The following is a 21,379-nucleotide window of genomic DNA, read 5'->3' on the forward strand; positions in this document are numbered from 1 at the left end:
CATGTTATACCAACAAAAAATTATCTTAAATATATCATCAAAGCCGCTTAAGTCCAAAACAACAAATACCGATATGGATGTCAAGCTCAAGAAACCATCCAATATCTTACTGGGGACTGCCAGGCATTTGCTGCAACTGAATACAAGGAACGGCATGATTCAGTAGCGAAAATCCTTCATCAAGAAGTGGCTATCAAATTGGGACTTATTCAAGCAAACCATCTCCCATAGTATTAATACGTCCCAGAGAGTATGCTCGAAAATGACAATTCAAACTATATTGGGACTGCACTGTGTTCACAGACCAAACAGTAGCACACAATAGACCAGATCTCGTACTAGTTAATAAACTAACGAGACAAACAACATTTATCGACCTGGCGATACCTAACAACGATAATCTGCGTGTTAAATACAACGAAAAGATCGCCAACTACAGAGATCTGGAAATACAAATAAGGAGACAATGGGGAATGAAAAGTATCCAGACACCTATTATTCTGTCTACTACTTGAGTCATTCCGAAGAACCTCCTACAAAACATAAAAAAGCTGGGTCTAAATGAACATCTCTATAAGACCATGCAGAAAACTGTACTACTCTCGACGACCAGATGTGTACGAAAATTTTTGGGAAATACTCCAGCATATCAAGTCACCTAGGGCTCGATAACACGGAAAGAGCCCCACCAGAGCTCAATCCTTTTGATACCGTAGGTATCTGGGATGAGTGAATTTTCCCCTTAGGGGGAGTGTGAGGCGTATGGCTAAATCTGAGTAATTGTAATAATAATAAAGTTCAAAATATAACGTAAACAAACAATAGACCAGTAATCTTTCAAGATATTTTAACAAATAAATTCAAAAGAATATTTTTTACCAAAAGTTAGACATAACACCTTTATTCCTAACAATAAATAAATTTTGCCCTGTTGTTCCATCCAAATTTAAAAAGTGTAGGTAGTAATTGATAAAGTGAGTTTGATCAATTTTGTGAGTAAAAAGTTAGACCCTTATAGTACCGTCTGTTATATATTTTACAGTTCTTAGTGGAGGTATCGTACTAACAGATGATTGTCCTCTTTCTTTTTTTCCTTTATTTTTGTGCAATTTTTATTATTACCAGAGAACTGTGTTCGTAGTTCTGTGTTATTACCCAATTTAGGCCCCGTCTGTCTATTTAGGGCGTGTTTTTGGGGATTTTTATACACACTTGTATATACTAGATTACTTAACACTTTTGGTTGGTGATTATTGTAAGAAAAACCTTCCTTGACAACTATACATGTAACGATTTCGGAATCTTTTGGTTTTAGGTTTGTAATGTTTGTTGCCGACATTTAGGATGACCTTACTACATTTAAAAAGAACTTTAACAGTAAAATATTAACACTAGCGGATTTGGAATATTTTAAGTTTTATTTTTATTTAAAATTTAATGTTCATACTTCTTACAAAATAAATATACATACACTTGCCGAATGATAAATAAAATTTGTGTAGCATACTCGTGGCGCCACTGTATGTTATTTTTTGAAAGTTTAAAATTTATTTGACAGGACACATTAAATGCTTGTCATTTTCGACCTGTTATTTATTTAAACTAAGATTTCTATTCTTGTTTCTCATTAATTCTACTTGGGCTCTGATAATTTAAGCAGTGACACTGACAAGTATTGTTAGTAAACTAGGGTCGAAGAGTTCTTAGTTGATAGTAAGTTGTATTTAGAGATACAACCTTTGTGTTCACAAAGTGATTACCTTTCGAGGATAATTCTTTTCAGTTAGTTGTAACAAACTGATGGTAACAATTTCATGACAATTTGAAAAATGTCGTCTCCAAGTGCTGGAAAAAGACGTATGGACACGGATGTTATTAAACTGTATCCTTTGTTTTTTCTATATGATATATTCAACATTAATGTCTTATATTATATCAACTAATAATAGTATATTTTTGCTATGTTCTTTGCATCTCTTTAGGTACGAATTGGCTAGCAAAGTTTATACCTTTGTCATGTCAAGAGTAAATATTTATTCAGTGTGAACAGCTGATCGTCAACAATATGTTCATTTTCCTTAATTTGCAATTTAGCATTGAGAGTAAACATGAGGTAACTATCCTTGGTGGACTCAATGAATTTTGTGTAAAATTCTATGGACCTAAAGGAAGTAAGTACATGATACATTTATTAAGTATTAATATTATTATTTCTAATGTCATTTGTACTTATTCATTATTTAATTAATCATATATCTCAGTCATGTATACATTTTAATGACAAATCTCACATTTTCTATTCTTTTTACTATTCCTTTAAAAAATTCACAATGGTTATATTGAATATATCTCTTTATATCTGAATCTGTAGTCTAAATTGTCTTATTATAGGTCTAAAAAACACTTTCTCTCTGTAAAATTTTATGTTTATAAAAAAATCTCTCAATACAATAGGTAGGTATTGCAAACTTTGCTATTTATATTTATAATTATTTTGAGGTACCCAACATTATCCTAAGAATCAATAACAGGATGGTATCAGTGAAGTTTGTACTGAATGTAATGTGTTTATGCCTCTTGAGTTAGTCCAAGTAAGAATAAAAGAAGAGCTTTGTTTGATGTATAGGACATACCTATATTACAACTGATGATTTTAATGTACATTTTAATGTACATTTTGCACATGATTTTCTCTTATGGTTTTTGTTGCCTTTATGTTTTTTGTTTCAGATATATCGTTAGTTGATATTTCTTGAAATAATTGTCAAAAATATGGTTCGAGCAGGTATTTTAAAAGGTCAATATAATTACTACTTTAACTAAGATAACTACTTATCTTCAGTATCATTTAGTTTTTTTTTAAATAAACGTCAAAATCATAACAATATCCAGTGGAACCAGTTATCATCCAAATCTGACTGGCTTTCCTCTAATAAATTGTTTTGCTGGGTTATGGCCGAAATATTTCACCATTGATTCATCTATGGATATATCTTTATGGTAACATCCCCACTGTCAGAATTTTTCTATAATTTTATCTGCTAAGGGTCTAATTTTTAACATGTGATCTTTAGAATCGCCTATTTTGGCATTATTCCCTTAGATGAACAAACTTTTTTATTTCTAAGTACATACCTATCTCTGCTCATAGCGTTGTAAATACAGGAATCTCCTAGGTCTTTAATCTAATGACCAGTATAACCATTCTCGTGGTAATCTGTTATACCCTGTTAGATATACTATTGCAAAAAAAAAGTTTGAATTTCATTAGGAGATATTGTACAAGAGTGATTTTTTTGCTGTGCGTATAAAATTGAGTGGTCACAAATGTATGTAATAATTTCTTCAGTAAGAAATTTTTTAAAAATTTGAATTGGTGATAAATTCCTCAAAGCTTCTTTAACATTTTTCTTCTCCTCTTTAAATGGTATATTTACTGTTGTGGTAGTAGATTGAAAATCGGTTTTTACTCACTTGGGTTTTAAAAAATTAGCATATTCCTTGGATAGTCCACCCGAAACTTCATCAGAAGTTCTTACATCTTCTGGTTCATCATGAGACTTAAGAGAAGTTTCTATAGTTCCAGGAATTTCATTTAGAATGTAATTTGGATCTTCTAGAATATCATCATCAAGTTCTTTGGTATCTGTCAGTTCATCAAATTATTAAATGTCCTCTCCGCTGCCATTTCAAAGATTTAATTGTGACATATATATGTATACATCATACCTTGGTTTATCATATACCATGGATATATCAGTGATCTTGGTTTTCTCTCTGATCCATTCTATTTATTCTTTTTTGATTTCTCTTTGTTATATTTAGCGTGAATCGCTCCATTAACCTTTGAGTGACTTCGTTTCGCTATTATCTCTTTCTTTAGAGTCCCAAGTTTCACAGCTGTATGTGATGTATGATTGATAGTAAACACATCTAATATTTTTTTCTTCAGGTGTAGTGGCATCCTGGATTTGAATATAACTGCATTTTTACCAAAAGATGCCCAAACCAGTTTCATTCTTCTGTTAATTTCTGGAAGTAAGGAGCCAGATTTATGTATTAATTGACCTTGGTATACATACTCGTCTACTGTCTCAAGTGTAGTGTTGTTTACTATTGCATATTGGACATTCACTAGCTCGTTGTACATGGTTTTTGTTTTTGTCAAGTTCATTTTTAGGCTAACTTCATTTAGCTACATTTAGGTTGCTTATAAGTTGTTGTCATTCTGCAGGATTATTAGCAATCATAACAATGTCGTCTGTAAATCTTAGATGGTTGAGGTATTCTCCATCAATGGATAAGCCTTTGTTCTGTCAGTTTATTTTGCTAAATATATTTTCTAGAGTTGCAGTGATGAGCTTTGGCGATATTACGTCTCCTTGTTGGACGCCTTTGGTAGTGGGAAATTCTGGAGTGTTTTCATAAATGTTTACCTTAGCTTTTGTTTGTCTGTATATATTTGCTAAAATCTCTTTGTATTCTATTACTGCCTTGGGATATATAGAATCGAAAGCCTTCTCGAAATCTATGAAGGTTAATACTAGCGTTATTTCATATTCTTTAGCTCTACTCGTTAGTTCTCGAAGCATATGGATATGATCCATGGTATTGAATCCACTTCTGAAGCCAGCTTGCTCTCATGGCTGTGTAGCATGTAATGCATTTGTTAATCTGTTGTTGATGATCTTTGTGAAGATCTTGTATATAATTGGTAGCAGACTTATAGGTCTGTAGTTTTTGGTTGATGATCTTTGTGAAGATCTTGTATATAATTAGCAGACTTTATAGGTCTGTAGTTTTTGATATGCTCTTTGCTACCTTTCTTATGAATAAGAATTATGTTTGCTATATTCCAGTGGTTTGCTATGTATCTTGATCTTAGGCAGTTCGTAAATATGCCTGTTAAGGTTTTCCAGGTTTTTTGCCAGCATATTTAAGCAGTTCTACTGTTAGGCTCTTTTCTGCTTTACCGCTTTTCATTTTTGCAATTCTATTTCTTCCGGAAGGACTTCTGGTACATCTTCTTGGTTATTGATTGCTTCTTCAAGTATTTCAGGTGTAATTTCATGTTTCAATAATTTTTGTCCTATCATTACAAAGTCCAATATGATTAGGCAGATGAAACCATAGGTTTCGAAGTCAATATCCCAATCCCATTCACACAATTAATTGCAGTAGGATTAAAAATAAACAAAAAATATAGAATGTTATAATTAAGATATCTGGATAATTTTAATTACAGATGCCAAATTATTAATTAGTTTTTTATTACATCTCAGGGTTATTATTTGAGTTCAGAAATACCTATTTCTCTAGTGTTTAATAATAACAGGGGCAGAAGGAAATAAATAAAATTCAAATTTGTTCAATACGATTAAATATAATGTTAAAATACCTTGGAAAATTATAACACATATAAACAAATCATTTAGACATATCAATGTTTCCCTATCCTGACAAATTAAACAGTACAGCCCAAGTAAAATTATCTTTAACAAATAACAGATACTACTTTACAGAAAATTATGAAAAAAAAACTATACAAAATAATTTTATGGTACTGTTTCCTTTCAAAACTTCATGCCTTTGCAATATTGTTCATGAAAACCAGTTACTTACAAATACTGCACACTTCTCCAAATCAGTATTCCTCATCCAGAACTACTACCACTTTTTAACCTCTTGCTCTCAAATTACGATTACACTGTTCAAAACTGCCGGCACTAGTTCACTTCTCAGGAATCGATGTTCTTCTCTTAAAGGTCAGCAACAGATTCCCACCTTCTCCTCTTCTAAATCTCCATCAAAATCACCGAAAATCCTGAGTTTTCAAGAAATGACTTTCAACTTTCCCATTTTTGGTTTTGGTAAAAAATTCTAACAATGGACTCTGCATAATTGGCTTTCGACAAAATTTCCCAGAGTTTTGAAACTGATACGAGTGACAATACAGACCTTTAATTGCTTATATTTTGAAATACTTATTACTTTATGAAAACCGTTGAGGAACAGGGAAATGGTTTTTTCTATAATATTTGCTACGAAACAATTTTTTTTATTATACATACCTAAATTTTAAATTTCACCCATAGAATTTCATAATAAATCCATGTCACTTTTAAGACATGCAAAAAAACCATAGGTGAATATATTTCATTCCTCTATTTTAATCTACATGTAGAAATAACAAATTGTTATAGTTTTTGGCTATTCTTCCTTTTCTCTGCCTTTTTAATTTTTCCTACATTTGCGGATCATAACAATATATATATATATATATATATATATATATATATATATATATATATATATATATATATATATATATGTAAGTTTTCTTATTTTTTTCCCGGGAGTAATGCGAGTTTCTTCCTTTCAAGGAAACAATAAATTCTGTCACTATGACATTAATATCTTCAGAAATTTTGTGGGGCCTATTTTAGTGTTTTCCTCTAGCGTCTAATGGTACAGTGCCAGTTGAGGGCAGTGATTCTCGAATTATTTGCACTCGGACAGCAGAAATTCCATGAATGGATAAAAATTTTTGAAACATACTTGCACATCAGGGCCACTCCTAACTCGATAGGAATAAGAAGCAAGATTAGGTGTCCCTGTACTCACTCGAATTCGTCGACGCATAAAGGTTATCAGATCACTTAAATACACAAGCGTCTATTCATACCTTATTACAATTCGTCTTCGATGCTCGCGCATCCATGTAATGTCAAATATTTTATTAGGTTATGCCTGTCAGAGGTTTGTTGTTCATAGGATTTATTCCTAGATAAGGTTCTGATATATGATTTAATTCGTTTTTGTGTTTTGTAATTATTGTAATTAAAATTTATTGTTAAAGTTTAATTTTAATAAACTTTATTGTTAAAGTAAAGTTAAGAATTTAGTTTAGAATTTCAGTTTAAAATTTTAACCAAAGGGATAGAATATAGTAGTAGTCAGTCTTAATTTAAATTTTAAATATTTGCACTGTACAGAGGGCACAATAAGCCGAGTTCATGTTAGAACAATTGCGATTTTATTTTCATGAGTTCCCAAGTCGGCGACAAAAAATCGAACACAAAACCATAGGAAACATTTCATAAAAAAACAACGTAAAAATGTAATATCAAAAATTGCGGAAATTGCGCAATTGAACTTTTCTAGTAAAATCTAGGCAATATTTTTAATCGCATATTTTCTATCATTATCGTTCTAACTCTGATTTAAACGAATGAAATCATTAAGTAGCCTGTAATTTCAAAATATTAACAAATCAAATCTGGTAAGTATAACATAATAAAATATTTGACATTACATGGATGCGCGAGCATCGAAGACGAATTGTAAGAAGGTATGAATAGACGCTTGTCTTAAATACCGATTCTGATCGTCGCAGTTAGCAAGTTCATTGAATTGAGTCAAAATGCGTCGCCTTTCGGCTTCATTGACGTTCCCAAAACAACGAAAATGGTGGCCTTGCAATCTGACCCTACCTCATGAGTGGTGGCTCTCAGACGTTTCATAAAGTCACTAACACGGCCTGTTTTTCTTCTTTTTTAGCAGCAGTCCCCACATCTACATCACTACTTTACTATTGTTCAAATAGAATTAACTGGCAAACTAGAACACACCAACGAAGTCGCTAAACTAAGAAAGAGAATCACAGAAATGCTGCACCCGACCCATCGAGCAAAAAGACAGAAGAGGGAATGTAAAGGTGGTGGGGGCAAAAATATTGTTAGACGGGAAGTGCCATTTTAAGAGGCCACATTAAGCAAGGAAAGAGAGTATCTTGTTTAAGAAATCAAATTTAGTTGGGTTATGTATAATCTTAATTATATTGAAGTTTTTTAACAATTGTGTCACATTTTAGACTATTATCGTTAATGTTTAATTAAAACTCTCGTCTACCACTTTTTGTTTTCATAACGATTAGATTCCCTCTTTTGTCTTTTTGCTCGATGACCCGATCCGACCTGTTGAGATAGAGAGGGGGCCTTCGGACCCTGACGGTTATTCCCTCGCAGCGCGCGGACCTGCGGATTATGATGGTTCTTCCCCAGTACACCGTTTCATTTAACAATTGTAATAAAAGGACTGTAAATGTTTTTCCCTTTTACTCCGTATCATCAGAAAGTAATATGTATTCATCACTAGAAAACTTCGTCATCTCAATTTCGACCAAAAGTGGACTATGATTGTTTTTCTCCCTGACTCCTCAATTGTCTTAACAATTATACATCAAAATTATGTTATTTGGCCAATTTAATAATTACTTTAGTTTCTACAAGTGGCACCTTTTCCTGTATAATGTATTGTGTAAAAAGATCTATTTGTTTCGAGCTGGAGGTAAAAGATGCTCCACCTTCTAATTTAATATTCTTTTTTATTTTATTACTTTTGGTTAGACTGAAAATTGCTATAAGCTTTCTTATTTTAAATGGAATATTGGAATTTTATGAGTGATTTTGGAGTAATATTATTAAATTATATTATGGATAATGTGTTTATTGTTTTAATTTTTTTTAATTCCCTATTAATTTAATTTGTTTATACATCGATATTTAATCTAGGGTGCACTGACAAACCAATGAATTTTTGACAGCAAACGTCTAATCGCTAATTAGACTTTAGATATATAGACTATAAAATAAAATAAATGACACCTATATTAACAAACAATTTAGACCGTTTATCATAATCTTTTTCCATTAATGTATGTACAAACTGAGATTTGTATGGAGGATATAAATCTTTTTGTTCGTCTTCTTTTTATATAGACATGACTCTGTCTGTTTTTCAATGTGCCTCCAGTAAAAAGTCGTTCCTTCGATTTCGTGGTCTTCCTACTGATCGTCTTCCTATTGGGGAACCGTCTCTTGCCATCCTTTCTTGATGTTTTCCACCTTGCATCTACGTCGTGTATCTGTACTACTTCTAGCTCTGTCCCATAGTGTCTTACCATCAATTTTTCTAAGTGTTTTCATCTCTGCTGGTCCTAACATCCTTTTTGTCCTCTCTGTGCCAGGTCGTGTTTCTGCGGTGTATGTTTTCATTATTGGTCTAATTACTGTTTTGTAAATTCTGCCTTTCATTTCTTTCCCGATATTTTTATTTCTCCATATTGTTTCATTCAGACATCCTGCCCGTTTGCTCTATTCACTTGACCTTCTATTTCAGTTTCGAACTTTACGTAGCTAGATAATGTGATGCCTAGATATTTAAACTCCATCACTTGTCCTATAATCTGACCTTCCAGCTCCAATTTACATCTTAGTGAATTTGCTATTGTAACCATGAATTTTGCCTTTTTTGGGGAAATTAGCATGTTAAATTTTCTGGCGGTTATATTAAACTGATGCATCATACGTTGTAAGTCATCTTCTCTTTGAGAGAGTAGTATTGCGTCATCTGCATAGCAGAAAATTTTAATTTGTTTTTCTCCCATTTGGTATCCTTTTTTAGTTCTTACTTTTTTTATTATTTCATCCATAATCAGGTTGAACAATAGAGGACTCAGGGAATCTCCCTTTCTTATCCTATTGCCAGCTTTAATAGGGTCGGTTAGTTCTTCTTCTACTTTTACTTTATTGTGTTGTTTTTGTAGATATTTTCGATGGTTTTGATTATTCCTAGAGGTATCTCTCTTGCGTACAATAAGTGAATAGCGTCCTTTAATTTGACCCGGTCAAATGCCTTCTGAAGGTATACAAAACATAGATATGCCGTTTTGTTGTATTCTGATTATTTCTCTTGCACTTGCCTGATTATAAATATAGCGTCGGTGCATGATCTTCCCAACCTAAAACTTTGTTGTTCTTCTGCTAGTGTTATACAGTATTGCCCAAAATAAACAGTACTGAAACTGAAACATAGATGTCTCTTTGTGCGCGCTGTCATATTCAAATTAACTAGTATAGACCTATCAAGTAATCCTTAAACAATTAATTATTAAGGCCTAATTGTTCAAAATGGTGTTTAGTAGAGGAGAAAGTGTTTTGAACTGAGTTTATTAATCTAATTTATTGACTTTATTTATTATAAAAATGTTCTAACACTTACTTTATTAAAGTCTTCTTTATTAAATTTATATATTTATATATATATATATATATATATATATATATATATATATATATATATATATATATATTCTTACACTTATCACTAAAAACTAGAACACATCTACTTTAATTTATATTATTTATTTACAATATTTATTTTTACTAATTTATTTCCGCGTTTCAATTCGACGACTCGATACCATTATTCAGACTAACGTAACACAATGAAAATTCCTCTATATATATATAAAACAGTCGTTATTCTGGAGTCCCCTCGACTGGATTTTGACCTGTGCTGACCCTTCTCGAATAATATGGAACGCCAGACCGGTTTTTAGCGGGTCGGAGAACCTACGAGAAAATACTTGAATAATAAAATGTTTACAGGTTAAATATGAGTTATATTTAGCGTAACAGTTTCTTGTGGAGCATTATTTTCGCTCATACGAAATCGGCCGACGTAATACTGCAAGTCTGAAATACGTGTGTGATCAATTCACACAACGGTTTAATAAACGTTCTCCGAGTAATGCTGTAATTTTGAAGGTTGTTGAAAAGTTTAGATATACGGGTAATGTATTGTGCCAACGAAAAGGAAACTCACGGCGTCCCAGGACAGTTTAAAACAACGATACCCATGAACGTGTTTTTGAGCGAATCTTGGAAAATCCGAAAGCCAGCCAGACAAGAACAGTGTTGCATGCTTAAAACGAACTTCCTTGCAAAGAATCCTAAGGAGCTGGGTGCATTTTCGTATGTGATTCAGGTACATCAACAATTACATCCTAGGGATTATCACGGTAGAGTGGAATATTGTGCCAGAATTCTTGCATTACAGTATGAAAATCCTGAATTTTTGAAAAATGTATGGTTTTCAGACGAAGCACATTTTCATTTGTCAGGCCATGTAAATCGTTGCACAAATCAATTTCTACGTTTCTGCATTTCTTTACATAGCGCAAAAGTGAGTGTCTGGTGTGCAGTTTCGGGACACGGAATCTTTGGTCCATACTTTATCGAAGAAAATGGTAGGCAAGTCACACTTAATCAACAGAGGTACATACAAATGCTAACACGCTTTATCCCTGATCTACGTCAATTTTGTCGTTCACGTAATTTGGCATTTCGAGACCAATTTTTCCAGCTGGATGGGGCAACTTGCCATACAGCTGTCGCAGTTCGTCAATTTCTTCAGGGACATTTTCCAAACAAATTCATTTCACGATTTACTGACTTCCCCTATCCTGCACATTCTCCAGACGCATACATTTGGGGCATGGCTAAAACGGCCGTTTTTAAACGGGCACCACAAACCACCAATGAGTTAAAGGATGCCGTTAGAGCCGTCTTGGCGGACTTGAGACAATCTTTATTCCATAACATTAGGAGAAATCTGGAATATTGGTATGAAGTCTGTCTCGAGAGAGATAGTCATGTGTAACACTGTGTGGTATGAAACTTTTGTGCTGATACTTTACGGTGCGTCAGGTGTATTGACACCGTGACAATAAAGTGTCATGACACAGTAACACCGTCGTAACACCCCGAGAGTTCCCAAGCAATGAAATTCACTGCAATAGTGCGATTTGATACATGATACAACAAAAAGAGACAGAACACGAAAGGTGTGCATTAAAGTTTTCGAATCTCACCGAAACATTTCAACCTGTCTGATCTATTATCGCTTTGTGTCCTTTGTTCTCAAAAAGGTTTTATTTGTGAATAGATCGACTCTCGGTCAGAGTCTCGCACAGCTGTTAAGTAAATGCAAAACAAATGTTACAGCTTCTTCATCTGTTTTTACAATATCTGCCCTTATTTCGATGGTTTAGCAAAATATTGTCGTTTTGTAAGGATATAACCGTTTTGTAAGGAGATAACCAGAAGGTGTATCTAATTTCAATAAATTTTTATGCACAAATATCATGCTTCAGATATTGTGGAATAGAGTACTTAGGTATTCCATTTAACAGATATCCAACATAAAGGATTAACAATATAAACAGGTTAACACAATAAAACAAAAGTTTAATTTTTGAAGTTCTAATGACTTATAGATTAGTATTGATAAATGAAAAGTTTTTAATCAAAAGTACTACACTTAAATATCAACAGCACCCTCATTTGCCAGTATTTCCATGTTTTCTGTATTAACTACAATGTTATGTAAAACTGAACAACCTGTTAGGTATTATTCTTTGAACAAAAGGTAACTTGCATCTCATTCCACATGTTAAAATGGTAAATCTCTTTAAAATACGAAAAGCTCTGTCATTCACAATTCTTGACGCCATTTGTGATAGATTATACAGCACTTCGAACTGCTGTCTGAAGATTTTACAATGGTAGTTGAGAACTGGATATCCACTATTTTCTAATATTCCATTGTCCATAAATTCCCTATTTTATATACCCATAATATGCAAAAGTATTTAACAACTCCTAAAATAGCTACTTCTAATAATTGCACTTCCATATTGTAGAACGAGTATTATTGGTTATGGTACCTATTCTTTAAATGAGAAAATAATTAAATTCAACGTTTTACTCTTTTCAATGATCTTATTTTAATTTTTATTGTAGGATCATATAATAGGTAACAAATTATTGTTTACAGATTATTTTTATATATACAAAAATAAAAAGGAAAAGACAGTTAAGATTTGATTTCACGTACAGGGCGCTTGCGCATCCGCTTATACGTATTTCGGCCTAATAGGCCTCATCATAACGGCTTTCGCAATCGCTCTGAGCGTGAAATAAATCTTTTCTGTCTTAGGAAGCAACTCTAACATGGCTTCGTATAGACGCAATGTAGCGACATCTGATAATAAAATCGTAAACTAATTTTCGAAACCAAATTCAGAATTACGCTTTAATCTGTGCCTTCTAAGAATTTCAAGGCAAAACAGACGTTGATAAAGATGTTATGAGACACATGGGGAATCTAAAAATTGCATTCCACAACATATCTCCTCAACTAAGCAAAATTCTTAGCGAATTGGTTTCTAGTACTCGTACAGAGTATATCGAAATAAAAAGGAAAAGACAGTTAAGATTTAATTTCACGTACATGGCGCTTGCGCATCCGCTTATACGTATTTCGGCCTAATAGGCCTCATCAGAACGGCTTTCGCAATCGCTCTGAACGTGAAATAAATCTTTTCTGTCTTAGGAAGCAACTCTAACATGGCTTTGTATAGACGCAATGTAGCGACATGTGATAATAAAATCGTAAACTAATTTTCGAAACCAAATTCAGAATTACGCTCTAATCTGTGCCTTCTAAGAATTGCAAGGCAAAACAGGCGTTGATAAAGATGTTATGAGAGACGTTGATATACAAAAATATTTAATGTCATTCGTCAAAATAAAAGAATAGAATCTGTGTTTGCAATAACTCTATTGACGACATACGCATTAGGGAAGGTTTCAAACTTTCAAGTAGTGTCAATGGCTTACTGTGTTATATGAACACAATAGTGTTGACACACTAAGTTGATACAATAAGCTGCGCCAGTGTTGCTGTATCAACACCCAAAAATTTAGTGTGTTACCCATGGTTATTTGGATATGATTGGATATTTCTTGAGTATAATTGTTTTTGGAGTCCATACTATGTCCTATTTATAAGGTTTATTCCTCTTTTAATTTCTTCGCTTGTTTTATTGGTAGGACTCACTAGCGAGCCAAGCATGTATTTGTTTTTGTCTTCGTTGATGACTAGACCGACCTGTTTCGCCGCTGTTTTCAATTCTAGGAAATATTGCTCAACATCTCGCTTGCTACGCCTTATTATGTCAAATGTCATCAGCGTATGCCAAGATTTGTTTCGATCATAGATAGATTATATTACATAATCCATCATAGATAGATAGATTATGATATAAATCGTAGTTATTAATTGGAATCAAATTTTTTTAATAACGATTGGCGATATTGTTAAAAATAAAGGTAACTTTATTCTTCATAAAATTCATATTTTTTGACAAACTGTGTATACGACTATGAAAATTAATCTCTGATGATTGTATTTTAGGTTTTAGAACATGCAGAACTTTATAAAGAATAATTTTTTTCATAAAATTAAAAATAAACAATTCTATTTGGTACCTACGTAATTGGACAGACACCCTGTATATATAATAGTATCACAAAAGCCACATTTGAACAAAAAATTACTTATTTTAATATCCATTTATTTTACAAATCTTCATTTATTTACTTTATTTTTTGTCCATGACTGAACAAAGGATCGCAGCCACTGAATCCTCGCTGAGCCACTGTTTCTCAATCCTGTTCCAGCCGAAATGTACGGCGTTGCAAAAGAATTAATCTATATACTTATCCGAAACTTTGTGTATGAATGGCGTACTGTGTCAAATTCTAGAAAATGGGAAACAAGTTTTCCGAAAATTAAAAATTTTCCCTGCTCCATGAAAAAATATTTAAAAAAGTTAATTTTACCTGAGACTCACCTGTACCGATAAGAATTGTCAGCATAGTTTCTAAAGTTGTTGTTATTGTAGTATTATTTTTTATGTGATTCATACTGATTCGAATGACCCATTAAAATTTTTCCATGGGCTTGTAGTCTATAATTATGTTTCATCAATATCAATTATTATTAAAACAGAAAACTTTTTAATTTCCATAAATATTTTTACGTTGCGCATAAGTAACATAATGCAAATACTTGTATACCTTTAAATATGAAATAATTTTGATAATAATCGAATTGTTGTATTTGCGGGACGTCCAACGGGACTAGAAAAATCGCTGTCCCGTCCCGCAGCAAAACGTCTCGCGTGCATATCTATTAGTGATCTCTTGTATGAATCTCTCGGAAGGGTAGCTCTATGGATGACGCATACTCACAAATTTTGTGTCGATCCCTCTTTGTCTCAATTGTTCCTTAAAATGTTCACTTCGCAACTACGTGGCATTGTCTAATAATGTTTCCGATTGTTCCGACTTCTTCTATAAATTGATCTATCTTCATATAATTTCACGTATTTTGATCAACCAATCAATAATCAATAAAGGTCAACCATTACCAAAATATGTTTATTCCTCTTCCTCATTGGCCAAACTTCACTGCCATCACATATGGCAGTGAAGTTTGGCCAACGAAACAAAGAACAGAGAAACTGTTACTAGCAACAGAAATGGACTTCTGGAGAAGAGCAGCAGGCAAATCAAGAAGAGATCGGATACCAAATGAGAGAATACGAGAAATGATGGGAGTCAAGCATACAATAATTGATGACATAAAAACAAAACAGTTAATATGGTACGGCCATGTACAGAGAATGCCAGATGACAGAATTCCGAAACAGATTTTGAGTGGACACCACAAAGAAGAAGAAAAAGAGACAGGCCGAGAAGAAGCTGGAGAGAGGGAATTGGAAAAGAACTAAAGGAAAGAGAAATCCCTCCAGGCCTATGGTTAAATAGAGAAGAATGGCGGTTAGGAGTCGGAAAGCGTCGAAGAACGCTGTAAACAGATAGTAGTAGTAGTGTTTATTCCTTTGTGTGGTTTGGATTAGGTCAATTAGCATATCCATTGCAACGATATCGAGATTCTGTCTGGAGATTATATTTCGAGGAATATTTTCATTTTTAAATGTCCTACTTTTATATTGCTGGCATATGTCACATTTTATCGTGAAGTTTTTACACATCTTTGCTAATATAATTTTCCCTGAAGGCCAACTAGACTCCCCTGCTTCCAATATATCCGTTGTTTTGGTATATATTATATTTTCTATGATTTTTCCTGTCAATTCGTTGGTTATCACAAATAATTATCTTTCTTCAAATCTATTAATATAAATGGCATCTTCTCTTACTGTTCTTTCGGTTTCATCTAAATTTTGTTATTTTCTTATGAATTCTCTATCAAATAAATTCCTTCCTCGTCGATTAATCGATTAATTCCTACCTCTAGTACTTTCTGGTCTTCTTTAATAAAATTTTCAGCTCTGCAACTGGAAGATAATTTAAAGTGTAATATAATGTTCGGAGATATACCTGCTGATCCCCCACCATCAATAGTTTTGGGTGAATCTGTATAGATATGATAATGATCTGGGAAGGAAGCAAGTATTTTGTAAAATGATTGAATAATTGTTGCATGGGAGTCTCAAGTTTATTGTATTTAGAAAGAGTTATATCACATATTGCAGGAGAAAAGGTTCAGGGGGAGGTGTGACTGTATTTGTTTAATCAAAAAATTTTGGGAATTGAGTATTATGGAGAGAGATATTTTATTTATATAAGTTTCTTTAAAACGTTCAGCGATAGTATGATGGAAAGTGGGATGCGATTTTATCGCACATATGGATGTTGCGTATGTTAATGACAAGAACATTCTTCTAAAATTTAATGGTGGTTTCCCGATTAAACATTGTAGACTTTTAATGAGACTAGTATAAAATGCTCCTGTAGCTATTTTTAGTGCTGTATTTTGTATGACTTCTAGTTGAGCAAGAAAAGTCTTCTTTGCAGATGAGTATACATGTGATCCATAATCGAGTTTTGATCGTACTAGTGATCGTCAATTATGATTGCACAGTTGTAGTATTTTTTCATTGAAACTATAAATACAATAATTTTTTAATCAAAATATTATGAATTTATTTTATTTCAACTTAAAAAACAACCCTTATTAGTTTGTAAGGATGGGTGAAAGTATGTCTGTGCCTTAACATTATGTGTATCTTACAATGCTCCAGTAAAGTAAGGTCTCGTTTTATGTGGTGGATACGTTCCACAGAAAAGCGCATATAAAGAAAGACATTACTTGACAAAAACAAAAAAGACAAAAACAAAAAAGTTTGCAGAAATTAAAAGAAATAGGCTGCATGTTAAATTACTTCGAATATCTGAAAGAAATTCATACAAAAGCTTTAAAAAAACTTGTATTCAAAACTTAATTAATTTTGGGAAGGTAATAGGTACATATAGTTTTGCATTTACAATTTTAATCATTATCGCTATCTGATAATGGTTTGCACCGTTTGCGAAGTGGCTCAAGATCATGTTCATCGTCCGAAGAAACTGTCTCTGCAATAGATATTTGCGGTAAAGGCGATGGGTTTTCACAAATTCATTCTCGTTCTGTGTAGCTCTTCCTTTTCTGACAATGTAATCAGTAATTAAACTTTGCAATGATGATGCTAGTAATTTTTTATGTAGCTCACCTCATAATATCATGACTTGCAGTACTGCAGCTTACGTTGTATATTAAGACTCGTTCAGAATTGGGGTCAATAATAAGAAAATGATTTTCGATTTTTATTGCAAAGTTGACGACCTTCTCGAATTAATTTGGAAGTGAGGGGGTTGGTTTTTCTTCCTCATCATTATAATCTTCTAGGCTCTGTCACGCCAGCTAAAGTTAGATCTAAAGTTTGATCAATTATATCATGGTCACTTAATGCATCATCCACAAGAAATTCATTTATATCATCGTGGCTGAAGGCTGACCTTTTCCGCCAATTTCATGTGCCAAATTAATTATTTCATCTGATAGTGTCGATTTTTGAATGGTTGCATTGCTTGTTACACATGCTGGCCAAACCTTTTTCCAACAGTCATTTAAAGTTCTTGGTCTTATTTGAGCGTAAGCAGATGCAACATGAATCAATCAATCAAATATAGAAAATTGCTTCCATACGTCTTTTCTAGTTTACTTACTATGGATTTGCAAGTTGCTTTTATGTAATATTTTTTAAACATTGCAATTATGCCTTGATCTAATGGCTGAATAAGGCTTGTTGTATTGGGCGGAAGGAATACTATTTGAACGTTTGGATGTTCTAAGTGTGGATGACCTGCTGCATTGTCAATAATTAATAAAACTTTAAAATCGAGAGGTTTTTCCTTCATATAGTCTTCTATTTCTGGCACGAAGCAATTATTGAACCATTCAATAAAAACAGCTGTTGTCACCCAGGCTTTCTTGTTAGCCCTCCAATGCATTGGCAGTCTTCTAAAGTACGTGGTCTAAGAAATTTATTTATTAATAGTGGTTTCAACTCCTGCTCCTGATGCATTGCTACAAAGTAATATTGTTACTCTTTACTTGCTTTATGTCTACTTGCAGTTTTTTCATCCTTTGCGGAAATATTTTTGCTGCTGCTTCATCTGCTGTAGCACTCTCTCCTGTAATCTTGATATTATGAAGTGCATTTCTTTCTATAAATCCTGTTAGCCATCCTTTGCGAGCTGAAAATTCTTTACCAGCTTGGTAAGTGGAAGTTGGTGGCTCTGACTTTCATTATCTCATAAAACTGAAGAGCTTTTTCCTGGATTAAATAACCACTTACAGGAATTCTCCTTTGAATTAGTTCCTCAATCAAAATTGCGATGGCTCTTTCTGTTCTTTCTAATAATACATCCTTTGAGTAATATAAAAATTTGGCGCTTAATTTTGTACCAGAAATTATAGATTTTATTATAAAAACTTCATTCTTCTTAATTTCTGTTACAGTTGATTCGTCTAAATTAAGTTGTTTTCCAATTGCCGTAGATTCTTCTCCTTTTCCTAAGCGATCTAAAATTGCAATGATGAGTTTGAGATGATGAAAAAGTTTTTCCCGAAAAGTTCTTAATTTTTTGGTAATTTAACGTCACGTTGAAATATTCGATTTGGAATTTGACAAATAAGAACCTACTTTTCATGAGCTACAGTTCTACAGACTTCATAAGTACACCATTTTTTTGTTTTTTTATAAGCTACATTTTTGCTAAGAATATTTTTTCGATAAAATACTTACCTTTGTGAGTGATTTGTGAAAAACCGTCTAAAAAAACGTGGTTTTTATTTTGAATATGAAGATTTTCACTCTGGATTTATTTCGAACGTATGTTTTTTACCCCCAAGAAGAGGTGACGTTCACCTCCCAAGTAAAAGCAACCTTGGTCTTGAGTCCAAAAGTGAAGTAGAGGACAAGAGGAAACGAAATTCAAATTTTCAAGAAAATCGATCGTTACGAGGAAAATTACACTCCAATAGGGTCATTTACTGGCGTATTAGACGATTGTGACTTGATGGAGATGCGATTGAGCGATGAAGAAGACAAGTGAATACAGATAAGAGCATGGGAGATTCTGGATGCGAACTGTACGTTTTTGGGAGCAACAATACTGCCTATTGCTTTAATGTAATCAAACCACAAATAACTAGTTATATTGAAAAGGTTAAATACGTATAAGTAAAAGTCAGCTCAGATCACAGTCTGTAACTCAGTGACAGGTCTAATTGTTAAACAAATAAGGAATTCCAAATAACATTCACCTAGTTTGTAGATACCAGCCAATTTATCGTACTTTTAATATCACATTTTAAATATGATAAAAACTCTGTATTAATTTGCTATTAGCGATATCTGTACTCAATGAACACCAACACGTGAATCTGTTTACATATTGACGGTGGTATGGTATTGTTATCTGGAAAGGAAGCTTGGAATTACAATAAATTTCTAATTTTGTTTATTCGTTAGTATATCAGTACCTCGGAGCAAAAGTGTATTAAGTCACAAAATATAAATTTTATAGGGGAGCGAAAATAAAAATTATTTTTGGCGACTCGTAACATATTAAACATCCAATTAATAGATTAAATTTGATTTAAAAAATGCTTATAAATATGAATAATGATCATTGCTATTTTTTACAACTAAACGGAAAATTTACAAACCAGTTGTTTTTGAAAAAATGGACTTAATATATTTTTGCTCTGAAAAAAAAATGAGTGTGACAATATAAATTTTGCAACCTACCTTATTCACCAATCTATATGTGAAAAATCATTGATTTCACGTAAAAATATTATTCTTGAAGATTCTAAAAGGTATATGAGGGGTAACTGATGACAAATCCGTGAAGGCGTTCAGCAGATTTTGCAGCAGATATTTTAGAGAAAAATGGTTCAAATAAAAGTTGTAGATCATAAAAAGTTCTTTAATTTGCGAGTTTCTAAATTAAAATACATAAACAATTAACCGAGGTAATTGCAAAAAACCCTTATTTTTGCAGTAACTTATAAATGTTAATAACTTTGCTTTTTTGCATAATAACATGTAATATAACTACTCAAAATTGTGAGTTATTAAAGTGTGCTAAATTTCAAACAGATCGACCAAATAGTTTATTCAATTAAGTATATTAAAAAAACTTTTGTTACATTTTATTAAAGGCTATAGTCGGATAAGATGGTAAAATCTGCACTCGTCTGGATTTTTATTTGGGGTACGGCACTCGAAAGTACATACTTACAGACCCATTTATCCAAATTTTGAGCTCCCTAGGGTCCCTGGGGTCCCCTATCTCAAAAAATGTGTTTTTTCGAAAAACATTTTTTCTGATCGATCCTTTGAATTTTTCTAAAAAATGTTTAGGTTATGTAGCTAATTTTTGGTAAACTTCTAAATCATTATTTTTCGTGAATTTTTTTTTTGGTTTTTTGAATGGCGTGGTTAGATTGAAGTCATTTTCGCTCCGGAAAATCCTCAAAATTTGAAAAAAAACCTGTTGTTTGAAATTTTTTCGCAAGTTTTAAGCACATAACCTCATTTAAATGTGAAAAATATCGATTTTTTGCTTCTCCCCCTCTTTATTCGAGTGGTGATTGTCATTTAAATATTATTATTTATGGATTAAATTAATAAAATAATTGTATTTAATTTCATATTTGACTTTTTTTCAATTTCTATTAATAATAATGAAATATTATAAAATTACAAAATAGTAAAATATTTAAAAATGACATTAGATTGGACAGCTGTACTAGAACCCCAAAATGGAAGACGATATGGAAGATGAGACTCGAACAAAGAAAAATATGTTATTTTAGAAGATGCTAAATTGATCTCCTTCGAAACAGATCTTATTGCATAGCAGGCTGAGGCTAGTTTCTTACTTAATAAATTGATATGAAGGGACCATTTAAGGTTGCTGTCTATAAAAATACCAAGAAATTTTACAGAATCAATGATACTGAACTGGCTGTTATTAAGAAGCAAGGGCTGAAGAGCTCCATTATAGGATAATGCAACTGTCTTATTCACGTTAAAAAGATTAAATTGGAGAGTCGGATCAGGTTTTTATAATAAGTAGATCAGAAGTTATGGTTGCATGAAGAGTTGCAATATTAGAGCTGCTACAGATGATACTGCTCTCATCAGCAAAAAGAAAAATGTTTCGATCGATTTTTAAATTAGTCATTTATAAAAATATGGAAAAGTAGAGGACCCAGTACTGAACCTTGTGGTACTCCACATAAAATACTTTTGTGACTATAGTCA

At 32.6% G+C, this 21,379-nt stretch overlaps 1 protein-coding gene across 1 annotated transcript in view; it reads left to right on the forward strand.

The window, feature by feature from the left end:
* The first annotated feature begins 1,585 nt into the window (after window positions 1-1,585).
* The window catches only part of UbcE2H (ubiquitin conjugating enzyme E2H), a 46,158-nt gene continuing 26,364 nt past the window's right edge, over window positions 1,586-21,379 (forward strand). The window contains exons 1-2 of the mRNA XM_072546707.1: window positions 1,586-1,882; window positions 2,095-2,171. Coding sequence (XP_072402808.1) covers window positions 1,830-1,882; window positions 2,095-2,171 — 130 coding nt within the window. The 5' untranslated portion in view covers window positions 1,586-1,829. The remainder of the gene's footprint in view (window positions 1,883-2,094; window positions 2,172-21,379) is intronic.

The sequence above is a fragment of the Diabrotica undecimpunctata genome, chromosome 10, assembly GCF_040954645.1.
Source record: "Diabrotica undecimpunctata isolate CICGRU chromosome 10, icDiaUnde3, whole genome shotgun sequence".
Lineage (NCBI taxonomy): Eukaryota > Metazoa > Arthropoda > Insecta > Coleoptera > Chrysomelidae > Diabrotica > Diabrotica undecimpunctata.